This window comes from Osmerus eperlanus, chromosome 28, assembly GCF_963692335.1.
Source record: "Osmerus eperlanus chromosome 28, fOsmEpe2.1, whole genome shotgun sequence".
NCBI lineage: Eukaryota > Metazoa > Chordata > Actinopteri > Osmeriformes > Osmeridae > Osmerus > Osmerus eperlanus.
The window spans coordinates 968,797-990,102 of NC_085045.1; the positions used below are offsets into that span (position 1 = coordinate 968,797).

Here is a 21,306-nt window from a genome sequence, read left to right on the forward strand (position 1 = left end):
CCTGTGGGAAAGAGTGTGGACCTCCTCAGTGCTCAAGGACTCTGTTGACTCCTCTGGTCATTAACAGATGAAAGATGACTTAATTGAAGCCCAGGCGGGCACACTCTGCATTATTCTAAGTGAATATCGTAATACAACTTGACGAATAATTACTAATGGGGCACTTTGTTGACATGGAAAATGGATGAACAAGGTGCTTGGTGGCTTTTCGGTGGTGGAGCTGCAGTCATTAGCTATGGAAATAGATTCAGAGCAAATGAAGAGGGCCACTGGTGCATTCGATGTGCTGCTGCTAATGGAGCCTGCTCTCACACACAGTAGGGACACACACACACACACTCACACACAAGCATATGCACTTGCGCATATACACACACACTCGTGGTAAAATGACCATTCTCTGTGATAAATCAAAGTAACATAACATTATTTACATTTACATTTAGCAGATGCTCTTATCCAGAGCGACTTACAGTAAGTACAGGGACATTTCCCCCCGAGGCAAGTAGGGTGAAGTGCCTTGCCCAAGGACACAACGTCAGTTGGCATGACCGGGAATCGAACTGGCAACCTTCGGATTACTAGCCTGATTCCCTCACCGCTCAGCCACCTGACTCCCTCCCATTATTAAATGTGCACGTTGTTAGTGCATGCATGAGTGTGTGTACGTGTACATGGGCTTGCATATTTGCATGTGTGTGTATGCATGTGTGTATGCATGTGTGCCTCTCTGCTCACCGCAGGCGTGTAGAAGGCGGGTCCTAGGGTGTGGTCCTGGGGCGGGGCTGTGTGTCGGCAGAGCAGGCCCCGGCTGGTCTCCTCGTATCCCAGAGCCTGTCCGGGGGAAGGGATGGACGGGATGTCTGGCTGCACCACAAACTTCAGACGCTTACTCACACTCTGTAGGACACACACACAGCATGATGACACACACAACATGAGTAAATACCAGAGATGGCAAAAGTACACACACCCTTCACTCAAGTAGAAGTTTTCAACCTTTCGAAAGCTTTTTCAAAAATATTTTTTTAACCTTTTCGAAACTTTTTTCGAAATTATTTTTTCAACCTTTCGAAACTTTTTTGGAAAATATTTTTTCCACACACAGTGAAAGGAGAGCGAAGAGGAGAACAGAGAAGCCAAAAACTGAGTAAAGTAGAGCAGAGCAAAGTACAATAGAGTATAGTAGAGTCCTCATTGGGTACTCATCAATGATGCAAACTGTTTTGCGAAACTTTTTTTCAAAAATATTCCTGAGAAACATTCAAAACTTTTTACAAATAAAAAAATGCACAAATATTTATATATAGCCTACTGTATATATTTATATGGTATTTGTACTTGGTTACTTCTCATCCCTGGTACATACACGCCAGCATACAGACATACATTCTAAACGCAGTTTTGAAACATTCATGATGGGACGAAAATATTACCTCCCTTTGGCTCCTACCCCCTGGCGGTACGCTCTCGGCCCGAGCGGGGTTTCCGCGGCGCGGGAGGACGTCGTAAGCCCCGGGGCCCGGTACCACCGATACTACCTCCTCAAAACGCCTGGAGCGGTTCTGAAGACTCTGACCACCTAGGATGTTGCCCTGGAAACCATTGAGTTCATAACTTGGGTTGGGAAGTCCCAAGAGAGACACTTTGTGGGAGCGTGTAGATTGAAGTAGCCTAGATTTATTCTCTGAAGGTCAAGGAGTCTGTGTGTGCGTAAGTAACAATTCATAGGCTCTGACAGGATACTTACTTTGGGAAGGGGGCTGTCGTATTGTCCAGGTCCAGGCAATGATATTTCATTGTCGGACTTGGTGAATATGGACTCTCTGTTAGAGAGTGACAGGAACGGGGCATAGCAATCTGCAAAGCGATACCCAAGAATCCACATTAATTTGATTATCTATTTAGGCCTATAAGCAATCAGCTAGGATGCAATATGCCTACATTTTGGGTAAACGTGGACCGAGATGTATGCTATTCCTCTGCGTAAATTCAGCATTTAGGATATCATATTAATCTGATAGCATACTGGTAATGATCTTTCATAGCCTACCCGATTTCTTATGTTTCTGTTCATGCGCATCGTAGGATCCTGGACCAACTCCAGGTGACGTGCTACCTAACGGCAGGTAGATTACTCTAGGAGCGCGCCCATACATTTTAGCTCGAGAAACCTATATGTGAAGCAACTAATTGTTCCTCGGCGTCATACTTAAAAAAGAAATGGATTGGGTTTAAATTCCTTCAGTCAAGAACTCTACGCTGCGCTCCGCTAATGTTTTTGTGCGCTGTTGCTTGGACACAGGCGACTGTGGTGTCGCGTTACATCCGTAGAATTAGAATTCATAACGCAGGTACGTTCTGGTCCTGGGATATGCAATAAACCGGTAGGCTAGCAGTAAGTTATGACACACTGCTGAAAACTGTCTTTATATTGTTGGCACATAATCATTGCCCTGGGTTTATTATAGAATATTGCAATAAAAGGCCGTGCCCTGTTGTGTAGGGAAATGTTGCCATCTAGTGGTTACATGATGGTTGTGCACAAGAAAATGTTTATTCACCCAAAAGTCATTATTGAAACTCCCTTGTTTATATTATCTGAGAAAGATCATTTAATTGGAAAGACCTTGACAAACATTTATCACTTTAGACGAGTCCAGAAACCGTCCTTCAGTTGACCGAGTTTACAACAAGTGTGTTTTGATTTGCATAAGGGATTCTCCATTCTGAAAAAAGTTCAACATGATGATGCGTGACACCATATTATGAATAGCCAACTATCAAACCTTGAACATCTTTAAAATGGTCTTATCAGTCAAACCGTACGAGATGTTTATAAGATATGACAGCCTAATTCTGGTTATGTTCGGATTGAATGCACAGATTTGCGCTCTTCTGTTGCTCTCGACGACGCGTCTTGGGCGATCTCGCGAGAGTCTTGTGTTTCGCCGTGTTGGAAGCTATTGAGGAGACAAAAGAGATCCGGAGCCTGCATGAGGACTAAACACAACAAGCGCACATTTCCAACACCGCTGGCGCCTCGGCAACTTTTCACACAAGTCCTAGTTCACAACCAAATATTTATTTAGATCCTCCATTGCGACGCATTTCCTCGGCAGACTGCTGATAATGCCAAGTAGCACGACTTTGTTGGAGACAGAGGAGTCGGAGCTCCCGCCACTGGTTGTGCACGGATTCACCGGCATAGGCCTCGATGATCCAGGTACGCACAGTCACACTGAACAGACCGACACCCTCTCCCATCAACGGTCTGTCTCGCATTTCAGCCTCCTTGGTACGGTGCTGGACCTCCAGCCGATACCGCGCCATCAAACGGCACCGACGGGGGAGGACGAGGAGAGGACCGATGAAGGTGTTCTGGAAGAAAACGGTACCAACACGCTTCTCGCGCAGGCCCAAGTCTCGGGACTGGGCTCGGTTATGACAGCGGGGATGGAGACGCCCGAAACAGTGCTGTTATACAACGATGAACTCAGCGATGACTCGCTGCAACCGGCTACCGGGATGATGATTTTAAAGACGGTATACGGAGAGCCCGGGTATGAAGTCGATCCGCCCTTGCTCATTCGGAGAAAGAGTGTTAATACAACGGAGTGTGTCGGTGTGCCCAGTTCGGAACATGTTGCAGAGATTGTTGGCAGACAGGGTGAGTAAGGGAACAGCTAGCAAACTGTTGTTTTCGCTAGCTGCTAAACTTCGCTGTAACACCATCGCAACGTTTTAGATGTCTTGTCAGTGCCTTAAGAAACGAACAATATCACTTTTGACGTTGTTGATACACAATGGGGTATTTATAGCATGTGGTTAATGTGTAAACAGCCAGCTCGGTAATTCATAATAGCCAGCGTGTTGCTGCCGTCAGCGTCACCGTCTCAGACAAAGATGGCAAGAGTTGGCTAACGCTGGCTAATGCTAAGCTAATTGGGTCAAATCTAAAAAATGCACCAATTTCAACGTTGACAAGTTTTTGAAGTCCCTTCTCTTAAGGGAACCGTGCATCCAGCTAACCGTAGCCGCCTAGATAACATCATATGATGTTGTCTTTGCTTACTCTAGCTAGTTGCCACCCCTGAACACCGGGCTCCCCGGCTCCACCTGTACCCCTGCCCCTGTCCCATCAACACCATCAGCACGTTCACATGTCACTTTTATCAAATTTACAACCCGTACACATCGTTACATTCTTAACTGTTATTCTTAAGTTAGGTAATGGCGAGTTCTCAGTGGATCATTCAGTGTTACATGTTTTGTATAATAATGTTGATATTGTTTGTCTAGTAGCTAGATCCAAAAGGTAAGGACAGTAGCCTATGTATTGATACACCGCTGGGGATTGTCAAAAGGAGCTGGAACAAAATAACTCGAATGTACAAATAGTACAAAGTACAATACAAAAAGTAGTTAGTGTTATAAATAAATTAGTTTTGCAGCTAGCTTTCCCAAACCCACAACAAGCATAGCGGTGCTAAGCCAATCAGCTGTAGACAGTTAGGCTAGTGTGCGTACAGGTTTAGATAACTTCTTACAGATTTCGATAATTTCCTAGCGAATTATTTATAAGAAATTATCAAGAGCAGCAGTACCAAAGAATCCCTATGTACCTGTACTTGAAAACAAACGGCAAACAAACTTCAAACTCGATCCTTGACATTTCTGTTACCCCCGTCTCAGGCTGCAAGATCAAGGCCTTACGCGCCAAGACCAACACCTACATTAAGACCCCTGTCCGCGGCGAGCAGCCTGTGTTTGTGGTGACGGGCAGGAAGGAGGACGTTGCCATGGCGAAGCGAGAGATCCTCTCTGCAGCCGAACACTTCTCCCTCATCCGGGCTTCCAGGAACAAGGCGGGGCCACTGACCACGGCCGGGCCCGGGGTCCCAGGGGTGCCCAGCCTCCCTGGACAGACCACCATCCAGGTGCGGGTTCCCTACCGAGTGGTGGGCCTGGTGGTCGGGCCGAAAGGTGAGACCTGGTTGAACTGCTGATGTTTGTGTTGATTGTGCTGCCCTGTTCTGGACACTACTGTGATTGAGTTGTCACTGATGTGCTGTACTGTGGTACATCGTCACAGTAACACTGATTACATTGTACTGTGGTACATCGTTACAGTAACACTGATTACATTGTACTGTGGTACATCGTCACAGTAACACTGATTACATTGTACTGTGGTACATCGTCACAGTAACACTGATTACACTGTACTGTGGTACATCGTTACAGTAACACTGATTACACTGTACTGTGGTACATCGTCACAGTAACACTGATTACATTGTACTGTGGTACATCGTTACAGTAACACTGATTACACTGTACTGTGGTACATCGTTACAGTAACACTGATTACACTGTACTGTGGTACATCGTCACAGTAACACTGATTACACTGTACTGTGGTACATCGTTACAGTAACACTGATTACATTGTACTGTGGTACATCGTCACAGTAACACTGATTACATTGTACTGTGGTACATCATTACAGTAACACTGATTACATTGTACTGTGGTACATCGTTACAGTAACACTGATTACATTGTACTGTGGTACATCGTTACAGTAACACTGATTACACTGTACTGTGGTACATCGTCACAGTAACACTGATTACATTGTACTGTGGTACATCGTCACAGTAACACTGATTACACTGTACTGTGGTACATCGTCACAGTAACACTGATTACACTGTACTGTGGTACATCGTCACAGTAACACTGATTACACTGTACTGTGGTACATCGTTACAGTAACACTGATTACACTGTACTGTGGTACATCGTCACAGTAACACTGATTACACTGTACTGTAGTACATCGTCACAGTAACACTGTACTCTAGTGCTGTTTGTTGCCAAAACAAACTTGTGTTTTAAATTCTGTCGGCTGAAGGGGCGACGATCAAACGTATCCAGCAGCAGACTCACACCTACATCGTGACGCCCAGCCGAGACAAGGAGCCCGTGTTCGAGGTGTCGGGCATGCCCGAGAACGTGGACCGCGCCCGGGAGGAGATCGAGGCACACATCGCCCTCCGCACGGGGAACTCCGTGGAGGTGCCCGGCGCCGACGACAACGACTTCCACTACAACGGCACCGACGTCAGCTTCGAGGCGGCGGTTGCCGGGGGCTGCGGCGGGGCGTGGCTACAGGCGAACGCGGCAGCCCAGCGAGCGAGCGCGGGGGGCGGCGGCGGCGTGCGCATGAGCGCCACGTACCGGAACGACAGCTCCAGCTCTCTGGGGAGCGGCTCCACAGACTCGTTCTACGGAGGGGGCGGGGCTAACCGCATGGCTGACTTCAGCCCCACAAGCCCCTTCAACAGCAACAGCAACAACAACAACAGCAACAGCAGCTCCGGGGGCGGAGCTAGCTTCTGGTTCGGGGAGACCCTGCTCCCCCTGGGCCCGGCCGACGACATGGCAGCGCTGGGGGCCGCCGGATTCGATTCCCTGAACGTGCCCGCCCCTCAAGCCCAGGTGGTGTGGAGCCCGTTCGAGCAGGCCCCCTCCCCATTCGAGGGCCGCAAGCCCCTGGCTCCCCCCCTCCCCCAGGCCTCTGCCCCCCCCCGGGGGGACAGCCACCCCGAGACCCCCCGCCTCTCCCCCACCTTCCCCGATGCCCTGGAGCACCCCCTGGCCCAGCGCGTCCAGAGCGCCGCCCCCAGAGCCGCCCCGAGCGCCCCCTCCCCTCCCTCCATGTCTGACCTCCACAACTTCCCCTCCTACGGGCCCGCCTTCTCCTCCTCCAGCGACAGCGGAGCCTCCTCTTCCCCCCCCGACTCCTCCTCCTCCTCCTCTTCCTCCACCCACAGGGGCCGTCAGGAGTGCCTGCGCTGCCTGGAGAGCGAGCTCATCGCCGCCCTTGTGCCGTGCGGACACAACCTCTTCTGCATCGAGTGCGCCACCCGTATCTGCCAGAGCCCCGACGCCCTCTGCCCCATATGCCAGGCCCACGTCACCCAGGCCATCAGGCTGCGCAGCCTGTGAGCCATGCCCAGGAAGGGAGCAGGGGACTGGGGTGAGGAGAGCCCCCTGTCGGCCTCTTATCTTCCTCCCCCCGTGGGTTAGTTGGTCTGTGGAGGGGTCTGCGACCCTACCATGTAGCATTGGGACTCCTCTTTATGGTTATTCTTTTATTCTCTAAAATCCTTGTTATTAATAATCTACCTACCAATTTTATTTTATTTTATTCTCAGAAATGTTTTGATTTTTTATAAAAACATCTGATTTATTTGACTGTTAAAATTGAATGTCGAAGCTGAACTCAACTGGCTTAGGATCAAACGTTGTTTGTGAAGTTTTGTGTTTTGTTGCGCCCCTTTTTAACATGGCTGCTGCATTTGTTTTGACATGACTATCGCCCCCCTCTTCACCTCTGTGTGCTCAAAGTAGACAGGATGGGCTTTCCGCAAGGAACCAGGATGTGCCACTTTGCTACTGTCATTGCTCTCCATTGCTACGTAGTGAAAAAAAACATCTGTTTACAGTAAACTTGTGCCTAATTCCATTTTGAGTTGATCAAAGAACTCACAACTGGTTTCATGGGCACAGTGTGTTACCATAGACCTCTACATAAATCCAGAGGCCTTTTTTTATTTTTTAGAAAGCTTGTATTTTTATCAAACGACCCTAAGCTCCTCATTCCCACCCTGACCGGTAGAGGCCTGTCTGACAGGGGCGTTAGATCCGCTCGGAAGGGTCATCCCCACCCGGCCAGACCCGCTTCAGATACCATCCCACTAAACACCCGGGGTGAACTTGTTTCGGATCAACCCGGCGAGACGCAACCAATGGAACGGTTCCGAAAGTGCACAGTGAGAGCTCGATCAAACGCACCCTTAAACTACCTTGGAAGTATTTGTCCCCAGGTCCTCTTCTCCACCCCTGAAGGTGGGTGGCCGGTTGCTGACGCTCCAGCCATCTCCAGTTCTGGTTTAGCCCCGTCCTCCCTGTACACAGGGTTGGGTGGGGTGGCATTTTAACTGTGAATGGGGCAGTATGAGCCTGTGTTGAACGTGAACAGCCCTATAGCAGACATAGGGATTGCCTGATGCCTACTTAGAGACACACTCTTCATTTGAGCTGCCTTCTCATGTGCAAGGTTTTAACCCATGTGCCCAAGCCAGCACAGTCATTCTTTTAGTCTTTATCTACTCGGCAACTGATGACAAGGGCCTGCTGGGCGAAGAGTACTGATTGTCTGATTCCCCCCACAGTCCCCATGTTGTGCACTTTTCCCCCTAGCGTATTTATCATTGAGAAAGAAGAACTGGCTAGAAGGGCGTTGTAACCCAGCACCCTATGGTCCAATACCCCTCTCTCTTTCGAATTCCCTGGTCCTATCACACTCCTGCGTCAGGTGAAAACCGTCGTATCCGATTGGCTGGTTCCTCCCGTCACAGGAAGTAGAGGGGAGGAAGGTTTTGGGGGAGGGGGGGGGGGGCAAGGCTCCCCCCCCCCTCCCCCTGCTGTCTGTCAGTCCTCCACCGTCCACCAGGCTGGTTTTCAGCCTGCTTATATCTCCAGGAAGTACTTCCTGTTGGACTTCCTGTATGTCCTTAATCTCTCAAGTTAAACCTTGACATTTGTGTATGGGTTATTATTGTTATTATTGATGATGACTGGTTATATATACAAATACAGAAACTTTATTTTTATTTCACTTGAAGTTACATTTCATATATACAAGCAATATAGATCTATAGATATATTATTAAAAATGTTTACAAAACAAGATTATTTTTATTTTTTAATTTCTCTCTAGTCTAATATGAGAAGAACCAGGAAGTGTAGTTGCAGTGTTTCTCAGATCGTCGATGCTATTTGCTTGTAGTGTAGATGGTCTCACCAGTATTGATCAACCAGATTTCCCGCTGTATAGTCATGGAGAAGGAAGACGTCAATGCATGTTTTCATAATGTACTTGCAATGTAGGCTGCAAATGGTCGGACATGGAACAGCGGAGGCTACGTGGATGTCTGTATGCTACCAAATTAAGAATGGTTAAATGTATCCTATATATATAATATATATATTATATTATAAACTCTGTACCAACAGTTTAAGTATTTGCTAATTTTACTACACTTTTGTTATGTATATGTAGGGAGGTCTTATGGCATATAAATTCTACAAACTGAGTCGAGTTTAAAGCGAACTATATTTTATGATAACTGGCCTTTTAAGTTGATGCGGCCAAAGCACTGATATTATATATTTGCTGTAAAGAGAATTAAGAGTTTTATTTTTCTGATATTAAAGTTACTTAATAAAGAGGGTTTCATTTAAAGCCAATGTGTCTGGGGCCATGCTTTTGGGGGTTGAGTGGAGTGGACTGAGTGGAGCCAGTTTGTTTTACCTGTATTTTGTATGTGGATGTTTTGGGGTAATGTTCAGAGCCCATCGATTTTATTCATACATTATTCTTCAGGTCTTTACTGAAGTACCTCACACGAACAGTAGGTGGGGATGATGCACTTAACGTTGGTTGCAATCTGCCGTAATACCGAAATAAGTTCGAGATGTCATCTATAAGCATACCAAAACCCAGCCCTTTACTGTGTAAGCATATATTTAATCGAAATGTCATAAGGACATTTTAGTGGGTTGAAAACAAGAGCCTAAACCACAACAACCTGTGTTCAAATCAAGCACAGAGCGTAGTGCCAAACACATCCGTGGGCCCAGATCCCTGATCCTTGAAAACACCTGGAGAAAAGTCCTGTCAGTGAAGGGATCCTGTGGTGGTTAGTGGGCACATTCAAATGAGCAGTCAGTTATGAGGACTTGGTTCCCCATAGACTCAATGTTAGAGCTAGATCTGGTAACTGTTTCTACCCTGGGGATTGTTGCATTAGATCTCATTTATCTGGATAGGTGGTCGGGGTCATGTGATCTTAATGCCAATCAGTGCAAACGGTTGTCAGGTGTGTTTCACAAATCACAACTCACAGTTAGGTTTAGCTCAGTATGTTAGAGCATGATGACAGATCAAGATGTCACAGGTTCAAACTGTTTTATTTGGGTTAGGAGCAGCTGGAGAGTCCTCTTAACTGATGTCATATATATTTAATATCCACTCCCAAAATAATGATAATAATAGATTTTATTTGTAACGCATGTTACATTTGAAACAAATCTCAAAGTGCATAGTGGTTGTGAATGGTGATGAATCAATGGCTGACTCAGAGTTGCAATATGAATGGTATGATCCCCGCCCACTAGGAGCTGTGAATAATGAGAGAATGATTGATCTTGCTACTCAATGTGATGAGTAGCAAGAATCATTATTCATTCCAGTAAAGTACCCAAGAGTGGTGACCATATTTCACCAGCCATGATGGCAGGTGGGCTACTGTGGTCATAAATGTTAAGTCAATGGTCTGCTTTGAGTTGGCTGGCTGGCTTGATCGCCACCCACATGTGAGTTTTAATTGAGCTGCTCAATGTGCAAGTCTTCCAGTGAAGTACCCAAGAGTGACAGCAACTTAACATTCCCAATGGCTCAGTGAGAAGAGAAACTGCCTCGAAACCGAAAGGTTCAAGGTTTGATTCCCAGGAAGGCTGCTGCCAAATTTTAAAGTACAGATTGGAAGAGGCACTTGAAAGACGGCCAGAGAAAATATCTGTTATCGCCGGGATTCTGTGGCGTGGTGTGTTAAGCGATCAGGAATGATGAGTCTACGGGTATCTCGAAGTTGTAACATGGTTGGTTTGATTCTCGCCAACTTTTAATATAGCTACTCAATGTGCATGTCTTCATTTCAGTTAAGTACCCAAGAGCAGTGACTATATCTTAACAGGCCCAATGGCTCAGAGAGGAGAGAGGCTGTCTTGTAACATAGAGTTGAAGGTTGATTCCCAGGAAGGCCCATTTTTAAAGCACAAATTGGAAAAAGAACTTGAAAAACACCTGGTGAAAAGGTCTGTTGTCGCCGGGATTCTGTGGCATCATGGGTTAGGCGTTCGCCAATGATGAAGAGTCAGGTGAGCGTAAAGCCACTGGCGGGCTCGGAGTGCCATGTGAACGGTACGATACCCGCTGCAGTTGACCGGAATCCCTGGAGAACCAGGGCAGGGGGGGCCGTGTCCCCCCTGGATTATTTGCAACAGTGAAACCTGGGGGTTATGTGACCCAGGTAGTAGATCAAGTAGAACTTTTGGAAACCAAAGACAGTTGGAATACTTAACAAGCCCTGTCGTAAGTAATATTGATTAAAAATCAGTCAACACTATTTAAAAGGTGTAAAATCACAAGAAAAAAATTAAAACACACAACCTTAGTGCAAGCTCAACACAACATTCTTCTTTTACTTCTAAGAGATGTATGGAAGGATAAAATGGAAAATGTTCTTGTATGTACAAGGACATTCAATTACAAGAAAGCAAACATTCAGAACGTAGTGACTGGCGTGAAGACAGGGTCATGGATTCGGTGAGGGGAGACATAAAGCTTACAGTGGAAGAAACTGTGTTCGTGTGTGTCTTCCTTCTCTCTGCAGGACTCCACACAGCTGAGACCCAGCCTGAAGTGCCCGGGTTTGCAGGTGACACACTGGATGCTATGGTGACCCTGACACGACGCACAGCTGAAGAGACAACGCTACTAGCTACTGTGTTGATATCACAGTAGCTACATATGAGACAGGAACGGAAATATAATACCAGTCAGATTTATTATATTCACATAAGAAAAACAAGTCAAATGTGACATCTGTCCAAATCACCGGCAACTTTATGATATTCCTTTTGTGTATACTCTACATGATCCTCCTATGGTAACCAACAGCAAGTCATATAAAAATGTCAGTTGGCTTGAGAAAGTCGTGTAAGAATAGGGATATTGTCAAAAATAATTCCAGCAACGGTTCTCTCAAAAAAAGAAAATACAATTCATTAGATTCAGTTTCTCTATATCTGAACGTGTAGTTTACACAGCAGAACAAATACCCAAACTCTTTCGTTGATCATAATTCATATTCAGGGTTGACTAAATTAATGACTTTAAATGTCCAAAATGCTAAATTAATTGAACATTAAGTGAGATTTAACGAGTTTCTATCGACAACACCAACAGCGATGAGATCGCCCCAAAAATGCCAAGAAGCCAGGATGGGTCATTAGAGAAGGAGAACAGGGCCTAAGGTCGGCTCCAAACTGTCAAGAATTAAACCGCACCATCTCATCCACACTCCATTTCCTTAGTGGAGAAAAAAAAGTCTACATTTTATGCTTCAAGCCACGACACTGAAATCAAAGGTCGCTAGGGGAACAGTATCCATGTGAACCCCCAAGTCATGTCATTATCTCCCATGCAGACCCCAGGGCAGAGATGACCTTTCATGCAAACATCCACATGCACTTCAAAAAAAAGACTACAGTGACTATTTACACAAGAAACTAGCGACGCCAATCAGAAACTCGGTACAGCAGGAGTGGGACTATAGTCAAACCTCAGTCAGGACTATATCAAAAAGTGATACGGAATTTAAAATCATGACAGGAAGAAAATCCTAAAGTAAAAAGTCATTACAATTTCCTGACATAAAATACAGACACACGCTCACAGAAGGAAAAAAATAAATCCAGAACAGGTATCATAATATTGCTGGGAAGAGATGTAAATATTTTACTTCATAATTGAGTCTACAATTATAACCTGCCTCCCTCAGAGACAGAATCTGATTGGTTGGTCTGTGCTGCATTGAATAACAGCACAGTCTTGGTTAGATCGAAACAGAGACCAAAAGACCAATCACAGGGCATGACAGCGATAGAAGAGGGGCCTCTTGTCTAAATATGGGCGTGGAGAGGAAGGAACCATTCGAAGTTAGACAGAGGGGTCTCTGTTGCCATGGAAGGCTTGACAGGCAGGTAGGTACACAGTGGTCTCTCCTGTCCGGTCTCTCTCGGGTGACAAGTCTATAGAGGACTCCCCACACCCCTGCTCTCTAGCTGTGGTGGTTAAGTCCAGGGCTTGACTGAGGGTTAAGGGCAGTTGGTTGGGTCAGTCCAGGTGTTTTGTAGGGGTGAGCTGGTTCGTTTGTTTATTTCATGGAGGTAGGGCAGTAGTTGGTACCCAGGGACCACAGCTTGGTGATGGATACTGGATAGAGAGTCTTGTGTATTAGAGGCCTGGGTGGAGGTTAGGGCTGGGGGTCAAGGGTCAGGCTGGGGCCAGGGGTCAGGCTAGTCCAGGGGCTGGGGGTCAGGCTAGTCCAGGGGTCGGGCTAGTCCAGGGGTCGGGCTAGTCCAGGGGTCGGGCTAGTCCAGGGGCTGGGGGTCAGGCTAGTCCAGGGGCCCAGGGGTCAGGCTAGTCCAGGGGTCGGGCTAGTCCAGGGGTCGGGCTAGTCCAGGGGCTGGGGGTCGGCGATGGGCATGGTGTGGAGCACCTCGTCCAGCAGCTGCAGGGCCCGGTGGAGGTGGATCTCGATCCAGCAGGGCGTCTCCTTGATGCTCTGCCGGGGGTAGTCCGGCCCCCAGCCCTTCACAAAGCTCATCCTCAGGATGCACAGCCTGCGCAGGTCATCCACTCCTATCCCCGCTGCTGCAGACAGGCCTGGGGTAAGAGAGAGGGGGGTTACATGTTCAGATTTGACAACTTACCTGACATTTTATTCACTTAGTATGTATATACTTATGGAAGTGTGTCTATTAGTGAGTGAGTGTGTGTCTGTGCATGTGTGTGTGTGAGGGGCTTGTGTCTGTGCATGTGTGTGTGTGAGGGGCTTGTGTCTGTGCATGTGTGTGTGTGAGGGGCTTGTGTCTGTGCATGTGTGTGTGTGAGGGGCTTGTGTCTGTGCATGTGTGTGTGTGAGGGGCTTGTGTCTGTGCATGTGTGTGTGTGAGGGGCTTGTGTCTGTGCATGTGTGTGTGTGAGGGGCTTGTGTGTGTGTGTGTGTGTGTGAGGGGCTTGTGTGTGTGTGTGTGTGTGTGTGTGTGTGTGAGGGGCTTACTGATGGCGGGGGCGATGCCTCCCACGGAGCCCGGCCCGGGGATGTTTCCCGCCACGGCGGCGGCCTGAGCGGCGGCTGCAGCCTGAGCTGTAGCTGCCTGCTGCTGCATCTGCCTGTGGCACTGCCGCAGGTCAAACACCTGAGAGAGGGACAGAGAGAGACAGGGAGAGAGAGAGAAATAGCGATAGAGAGACAGAGAGAGAGATGGAGAGAAACACATACACACACAAGCAGACACGGTCAGAATGTGATATATAATAATGCAGACACCCAAATGAACTCACTTTCTCACTCAACCTTGTCCCCCTCTTACCTTGATGTAGGCTGAGGGGTAGCTCTTGTCCTCCCCTCCCTACCTCCCCCCTCCCCTCCCTACCTCCCCCCTCCCCTCCCTACCTCCCCCCTCCCCTCCCTACCTCCCCCCTCCCCTCCCTCCTACCTTGATGTAGGCTGAGGGGTAGATCTACCTTGATGTAGGCTGAGGGGTAGATCTTGTGCACGGCGTCTCCGGGGGCGCGGCCTGCCTCCCTGTCCAGGTAGTAGCTCTGCACGAACACGGCGTGGTCGCTAAGGCAACGCACCCACACATCCCCCTCCCCCTTGCACTCCAGCTGCACGCCCTTCCCGATGTGGAGCCTGGTGGGAGGGGGGGAAGGGGGGGGGGGGTCGTAACGCAAGTGTATCTCAGTGTGTACGTTTGTATCTGCGTGTGTGTGTGTGTGTCTCTGCGTGTGTGTATCTCTGTGTGTGTGTGTGTGGTACCTGGCCCTCTCGATGGCCTCGGTGCGGTGCACGTTGCTGAGCTGGCCCAGGCAGAAGCGGTCGCCCCCTGAGGGGTCCACGTAGCCGTCCACCGTCACCACGGGGCAGCTGGAGGGCACCTTGAAGGTCTCCCCCACCTGCACGTCCATCTCAAAGTAGGCGATGGAGCACCAGTAGTCTGGGGCTGGGAACACCGGACAACCACAGAGTACGTTAACAAGTAGAATATATCAGATCAGATCATAATTGTAATCTATAGCCTCACCTGGGTGGTTGGAGATGGGAGACTGGAAGGCCAGTTCATTTACAGGCCCTGTGAGGGAACACAAGCAGAGGATGATGATGGTGGTGATGAAGGTAATGATGATGTGATGGTGCGGGGTGGGTGGGGTAGGTGGGGTGCAGACGACTCACAGTAGTGTCCCGTGTGGGGCATGGGGGGGTGGTGCTGCAGGTGTCCGTTCTGGTGGTGGGGCAGGCTGGGGGGGAAGCCTCCGCCCCGGCTCCAGCTGGCGGGGGCATCTGGGGGGGGTGATACACAGTCATCACAACCTGAACCAGGTACTTAGCATTCTTACTGCTGCTGTTATTCTTCAAATCACCCTGTTCTAATAAGCTCCATTTCAACTCTACTTAGAGCTAGGATAATAATAATAAATATAGCTGCAAGCAGCGATGTGGGTTCCTCCGCAAAATGGCAAAATATTATAAACATGTACACTATCGAAGATCGAGAGTTGGAAAACAAGAGAGCAAAACTACTTCATGTTTGGCCAACAACAGGCTGAATGGGGATTTGAACTCATGAGCATAAGGTTACAAAGGTTGCAGTACAGGAAAATCCATAATGGCGGACCTTATGGGTCCTTGAGGCTTTTTTGTTCCTCATGAAAAATGAGGTATGCACACCAAGTTTCAGAAGAATTGGAGCAATGGGGTGGAAATGCCATCACTTTGAAAATCGGACATTTGGGCGTGGCCTGTGGCGCCCCCTATGGTCCGATGTGGCCCATATTTGGTGTGGGGGTACCCACTTGGATGTAGTATCAATGTGCCAAATTAGAACATTTATGACCAGGGACTTTTTGAGATATTGGGGTGCAAGGAGAAGAAAAATAATAAGAAGAATACCAACAATAACAATAGGTTCCCTCCTACCGGAGGAACCTAATAAGAATACCAACAATAACAATAGGTTCCCTCCTACCGGAGGAACCTAATAATGGCAGCTAGAATACCATCCCATCTCTCTGACATCTCCTTCAACAAAGCTTCCACAACAACAACAACTCTCTCTGATCCAGTTCCAAAACACAAACGAAAAAAGGCAGATGGTCTTACTTCCTGTTCCGGCGCCGATGGCGGAGAAGGATGAGGATGAGGCGGCTGCCTCGGAGGGAGGCAGGAGGTTGGGGGCGCTGAAGGTCTCGGAGGCAGCGCCCCCGCGACTGGAGGGGGGGTGCTGGATGGTCTGGAGGCTGCCACCCCCGTCCAGGGAGGGCAGCGATGGCTGACCATCAAAGTCATACTCATCCTTCACCATTAGACCTGTGCTGGGGACTGGGGAGGGAGGGGGGAGGGAGGGGGAAGAGCGAGAGGGGAGGGGGAGAGAAAGAGAGGGGAGGGAGGAGAGGGGAGGGGGAGAGGAGAAAGAGAGGGAGGAGAGGAGAGAGAGGGGGAGAGGAGTGTAACAGGCAGAAAGAGATCAATCAGAATGTCTCAGATGCAACCGGTCAGCACACAAGGGTCCTGTCCACCCTCACTCACCTGAGCTGGTCAGGGTCAAGCCTGATAGGTCTGTGGGGGAGAGAGAGAAAAACAGACAAACATGATTGGACGTTGGATCCATCACTCACTCGCACCATCAACGTCACACCCATAGTAAACAGGCGACAGGAAGAGCAAAAAGACTGCATGTTCACTCTTCCTGTAAACAGTCCCCTGTACAGACAGTCGTGCATCACTAGGAACAGCTTAGTGTTTAGAGCAGAGGTCTCCAACCATGTTCCTGGAGACCTACCTGCCTGTTGGTTTTCGCTCTAACCACACTTATCTGACCTGATCCAACACTAGTTACCTGATCAACATGATCGTTCCTAGAATCAGCTGTGCTAGATTAGTGTTGGAGGGACAACCTCCATGCAGATAGCTCTCCAGGAACAGGGTTGGAGACCCCTGGGTTAGAGCATTATCAGATCAAGGGGCTGAAGGGGCCCAGAGGCCGAACCCCGCTCACCGATCCCTGGAGACACCACCCTCTCGTAGTGGTATGGGTTCACACAGACGTTGTCACATTTCAGGTCGAAGGCGAACTGGCAGTACTTGACGTGCTTGAGCTCGTTCTTGTGCAGGTCAGGCCAACGCCACAGTCTGGCGTAGATCACGTGAGGGAAACCCTTCCTGCCTGCCACCTGCAACACGGAGACAGCCAATGAGACGCAACCATCTGGAGTGATGTCACAGAAAGCACAGCCGACGGACACGGATTGGCTGCTGTGACGTGTGGGTCGAACTGTTGATATTTTTCAAACTATTTGTATGCATGTGTGTGAGAGACAGAGAGAAAAAGGAGTCGGTGTGTTTGGGCTGTGTGTGTTTGGCAGTGTGTATGTGAGAGTATGTTAACTGTTTGTGTGTGTGTGTGTGTGTCTCTCGGGTCTTCCCTACCTGCAGACGCCCATCTAGCGTCCTCTGAATGGTGACGCACTTGCTGGGGTGCGCTCCGTTGGTAGTGATGGCGGTGATGAGCGAGTCCAGCTCGTCCTTCTTCTCCTTTAGCTTTTTCACCAGGCTCTCGATGGCGCGCTTGGCGAACGTCTCGCTCTCCCCGCCCTGCCGGTGGCACATGAGGCTGTGCACGATGCTGAGGCACGCATCGTTGCTGGTAGGCGTGTTGGTGATGGACATCGTGAGGACCACTGGTGTATGCTGGTCTTAGCAGTTTTACGGGAGAGTCGGGAAACGAAGGCTCTCCGTGTCCCAGTCGCAGTTGGGGGGTTGATTTGTTGCTTTTCTATGTGGAGAGCCACATCGGTTCAGTCCGTTGGTAGTCCAGGATAGGCCAGTGCAAGCATCCCGGACCGGGAGATTATTGTTCCGACTCTTCAGGCGCGTCACCCCCGAATCGCACCACTGCAAAACCAAAGATGTAGGGTTCAAAATGAGGGGTAAAAAACGTTCATTAAGGTACAGAAACACACAACGTGAGCGTGTGTACTGTGATTAAAGCCACTAAATCTGAAAGCTACAGTAGCTCGCTATTGTTGATCAACACGGGTTTGGGCGCTGTCTCCATGTATGCTAGATCTACCTAGGCTAGTTCTTTTAAACACAGGCTAGGTAACTAACTTTCAGGTTCGTTCAGAGGTTAACTGTGATCGTTCAAATTACAGCAATGTTATAGCTGCGGCATCTTGTGAGGAAGAACACTAGACAAGCTGCACAACATTAGCATAGCTAGCAGGAGTGTGATGTCACTAGCTAACTACAGTAGCCAACCTCGCTAGCATGCTAGCCTAGCTAGCTAGTAGTTAATTTATTTTGATTTAACTATCAAGCTAGTTTATTTAAATAGCAAGGAAATTAGTAGATAATGACCCGTTATATACAATATTACCTGTTTCTACCGTAGATCTTTATACAATTGCGATATATTATTCTATGTTATCTATGGCCTTTGATAGCAATCTTAGCAGCTGAGATCCTAGAGCTACACACATACCGTGCAAACTCCACCAGGTATTTCGCACGGGAATCGTGCAAATCGCCCGTGCTTCAACGGTAATCCGCATGAATTCCAGAACAACTATAAACGCATGTTGATAATACCGTGGCTAGATTCTCGTAGTATTAACAGAAACGTGCATAGGAATACAGCGCTGGTTTGAAAGAAATCCCAGACTTGGTAAACGTCTCCTCTAGCCGATCCTCGTTTCCAACTAGTTTCCTTCAATATGGCGTTCTGCGCATGGGCAATAAAAGCGACGAAATCACAGATTGACAGAGAGCATTACTGTTACTTCTATGCAAGAGTCTTAATTAAAACGTACCAAAATAACTTAGTTTAATAGCAGACACTATTGCCGCAAACGATTTTGAATTAAAAGACAAATTACTTGAATTTGTATTTATTAGGGTTTATTTCACTCAATTCAGATTCAAAAATCTCACACAGATATCATCTCACCCCTCTTCTCACCTGTACTTATTTTTCAAACAAAAGACTCAGTCATAACGGACACACAGTGGCACAAATCATAACATTATAAGTGTATAAGTCTATAAAAGGTTTCAATGGGGGTAATAAGGGACAATCATAGCATTATAAGGGCATTAGTCTGCACAAGGTTTTAATGGGATCATATTGTTACAAGCATGCAGCAGGAATCATAACATTATAAAAGCATACAAGGTTTCAGTTGGGTCGTTTGAGGGGAATGGGCAGGGTGAGGAAGTCCTCGGCCAGGGTGACCTCTATCCCAGTCCCCAGCAGCGCCTCCTCCGCCTGCCTCCCCAGCTCCCCCACATCCTCCTCCCCCTCCCTCCTCGCCCTCCCTCCTCCCTCCTCCCCCTCCCCCCTCGCCGCCAGCGGCCGGAACCTCTGGCTGAAGTGGTAAAGAACCAGCCGCCTCACCCCGCACGAGCGAGCCACCTCCGCCGCCATGCCGGGCGTGCTGTGCCCACGCTCCACCGCCTTCTCCCGCTGCTGGTCCCCCAGCGTGGCCTCATGGACCAGGAGGTCCGCCCCCTGACACGCCCCCTGGAGACCCCCTCCCAGCGGCGAGGAGCAGTCGCCCAGGATGCACACCTTCCTGCCTGGGATGGGATCCTCCAGTACCTCCTTGGGGGTCACCGTCCGGCCACCCTCCAACGTCACCGTCTCACCTGCCTTCAGACGCCCGAACACTGGGCCGGGACGCACACCTGGGGCAGGGACACCCATGGAACAAATATTTGCAAATTGCTACTTTTTTGTGTGTTTGTGTTGTTTTTAAGGAAAAAATATATTTAAAAAAAAAAAGGTTACAAAGTTTTAATAAATATTTGAAATAAGGTTTGGAAAGAAAGGTTTGAAAAAAGGTTGAAAAAAAGTTTTAAAAAAAAAAGATACAAACAAAAAAAGTTGATTGATGAGTAGGCTTACTCTACTCTACTGTACACTATTATACTCTGAACTGCTTTAATCTACTCTGCTTCTACTTCAGCTTCTCCCCTCTCCTCCTCTCCTTTTTTTAAGTTTTGAAAAAATACGGTTAAGAACAAAATATTATAAAGAAAAGCGTTGAACAAAAGTTTAAAAAAAAAAGGTTTTGAAAACAATCAGACAAACATACTGGTTAAGTCCATATTGTGTTTAGGTTTACTGACCAAGCTCTTTCAGTAGTTCGGCGTTCAGTCTTCCAGGACGGTCCCGTTCCTGCACGGAGAAGCCGAAAGACGGGACCCTGTGAAACAACCGGAAAGCCAACACCACAAACTGCTGGTCCTCCAGAAGAACGTAGCAGTCACGAGTGACATCCAGGACAACCGTCCGACCGGGCAGCTCCTGAGGGTGGAGAGGCCCAGAGTCGGCGGTGGTCTCTGGGCTGAGGTGTCCGTCCGGGGGGCTCTGGTCCGGGGTAGGCTCCAGCTCATGGACTGCGTAGGGGAAGAGAAGCTGGGAGGAGGTAAGCTCCAGGGCTACCCGGAGAAACTTCCTAAGACCGCGGGGACCGTAAATATCCACACAAGCTGGGGGCTGGGTGGGGCTGGTGTTGAGGCTTACAGTGCACAACAACCCAGGGAGACCGAACAGGTGATCCCCGTGGAGGTGGGAGATGAACACTTTGGTGATGCGACCTGCGGGGGGGGATCAAAGCAATAACGCAGCTTGATCGATCACTCGTTATGGCTGAAATTACGTTCAACAGTCGAGCTAGCTTTGAATGATCCAAAGTACCATCTACACAATATGATCGTCCTTAGTGAGCGATTGGCTACAATCCACGCCATGTACTTTTGACATGTGAACAACATACTAGCCTTCAGTGAGCTTCTCATCATCTGAGTCTGCGTTCCTTCTCCGCAATCAAACAGCCAACATTCTCCTTCCGTCCTGAGCACGAGCGCAGAAGCCCCACGGTGAGGGGACGGATACGCAGACCCCGTCCCCAGGAATGTCAGGTCCATCGTCATCTCAAAACTTAAATCTAGTATCGACAGAAATGAGTTAAAATCCACCAACAGCAAATGGATTGTCGGCGTGTGTGGTTTATACACTGTCGCAGATCGATGACGTACCAGGTGATCGCTGTTGTGTTCCAATCCAAACAGTTGTGGCCTGCCTTGCTCCCTCGTGCACTTGCTCTCACACACCATAGGCAAATCGTAAACGTTAGTAAGTAAAAACAACCTTATATCATGTTGGTCCATTTTCTCTACTCCTAATTTGAACTTGAAGTGGAGGAAGGACTGGACATGCCTAGTAGGGTGAGAAACCACACAGGTTTTTATTCTGATGTGTTTTTTAATTGAGAAATGCATGGAATAATAATGTCCAAATGCCAATTGAGGGACAGA

General features: G+C 48.3%; 4 protein-coding genes across 7 annotated transcripts in view; 1 reads left to right on the forward strand and 3 right to left on the reverse strand.

Moving 5' to 3' along the window:
- Window positions 1–2,434, reverse strand: part of stpg2 (sperm-tail PG-rich repeat containing 2) — a 62,309-nt gene extending 59,875 nt beyond the window's left edge. Inside the window, exons 1-4 of the mRNA XM_062454049.1 lie at window positions 2,054–2,434; window positions 1,751–1,860; window positions 1,437–1,595; window positions 739–900 (exon numbers count right to left, since the gene is read on the reverse strand). Of these exons, the coding sequence (XP_062310033.1) occupies window positions 739–900; window positions 1,437–1,595; window positions 1,751–1,860; window positions 2,054–2,159 (537 nt within the window). The 5' untranslated portion in view covers window positions 2,160–2,434. The remainder of the gene's footprint in view (window positions 1–738; window positions 901–1,436; window positions 1,596–1,750; window positions 1,861–2,053) is intronic.
- Window positions 1–18,700, reverse strand: part of smad4b (SMAD family member 4b) — a 236,616-nt gene extending 217,916 nt beyond the window's left edge. The window contains exons 1-12 of one of the 3 annotated variants that reach the window (XR_009929106.1): window positions 18,470–18,700; window positions 17,416–17,880; window positions 16,985–17,159; window positions 16,516–16,545; window positions 16,090–16,308; window positions 15,163–15,270; window positions 15,014–15,061; window positions 14,749–14,932; window positions 14,454–14,622; window positions 13,987–14,125; window positions 13,365–13,589; window positions 12,484–13,254 (exon numbers count right to left, since the gene is read on the reverse strand). Coding sequence is in view for 2 of the 3 variants with exons in the window: in XM_062454949.1 (XP_062310933.1) it covers window positions 13,378–13,589; window positions 13,987–14,125; window positions 14,454–14,622; window positions 14,749–14,932; window positions 15,014–15,061; window positions 15,163–15,270; window positions 16,090–16,308; window positions 16,516–16,545; window positions 16,985–17,159; window positions 17,416–17,655 (1,524 nt within the window). In the remaining variant the exon portion in view is untranslated. Of the gene's footprint in view, window positions 1–11,687; window positions 13,317–13,364; window positions 13,590–13,986; window positions 14,126–14,453; window positions 14,623–14,748; window positions 14,933–15,013; window positions 15,062–15,162; window positions 15,271–16,089; window positions 16,309–16,515; window positions 16,546–16,984; window positions 17,160–17,415; window positions 17,881–18,469 lie in introns of those variants that run through there. The other 2 variants (XM_062454949.1, XM_062454948.1) reach the window with 2 other exon arrangements.
- On the forward strand, window positions 2,945–8,464 carry LOC134015122 (RNA-binding protein MEX3B). The gene is made up of 3 exons (XM_062454463.1): window positions 2,945–3,670; window positions 4,696–4,986; window positions 5,922–8,464. The coding sequence occupies exons 1-3, from the start codon at window positions 3,133–3,135 to the stop codon at window positions 7,016–7,018; spliced, it is 1,926 nt and encodes a 641-aa protein (XP_062310447.1). The 5' UTR covers window positions 2,945–3,132; the 3' UTR covers window positions 7,019–8,464.
- A 263-nt stretch (window positions 18,701–18,963) lies between the features above and the next one.
- elac1 (elaC ribonuclease Z 1) lies at window positions 18,964–21,101 on the reverse strand. 2 transcript variants are annotated; one of them, XM_062454952.1, is made up of 4 exons: window positions 21,028–21,101; window positions 20,766–20,936; window positions 20,116–20,586; window positions 18,964–19,671 (listed from the first exon to the last, which is right to left on the reverse strand). In XM_062454952.1, the coding sequence occupies exons 2-4, from the start codon at window positions 20,920–20,922 to the stop codon at window positions 19,163–19,165; spliced, it is 1,137 nt and encodes a 378-aa protein (XP_062310936.1). In that variant the 5' UTR covers window positions 20,923–20,936; window positions 21,028–21,101; the 3' UTR covers window positions 18,964–19,162. The 2 variants fall into 2 exon arrangements, with proteins under 2 accessions (XP_062310936.1, XP_062310935.1); XM_062454951.1 differs by lacking the exon at window positions 21,028–21,101 and having other exon boundaries at window positions 20,766–21,015.
- Between the last annotated feature and the right edge of the window lie 205 nt (window positions 21,102–21,306).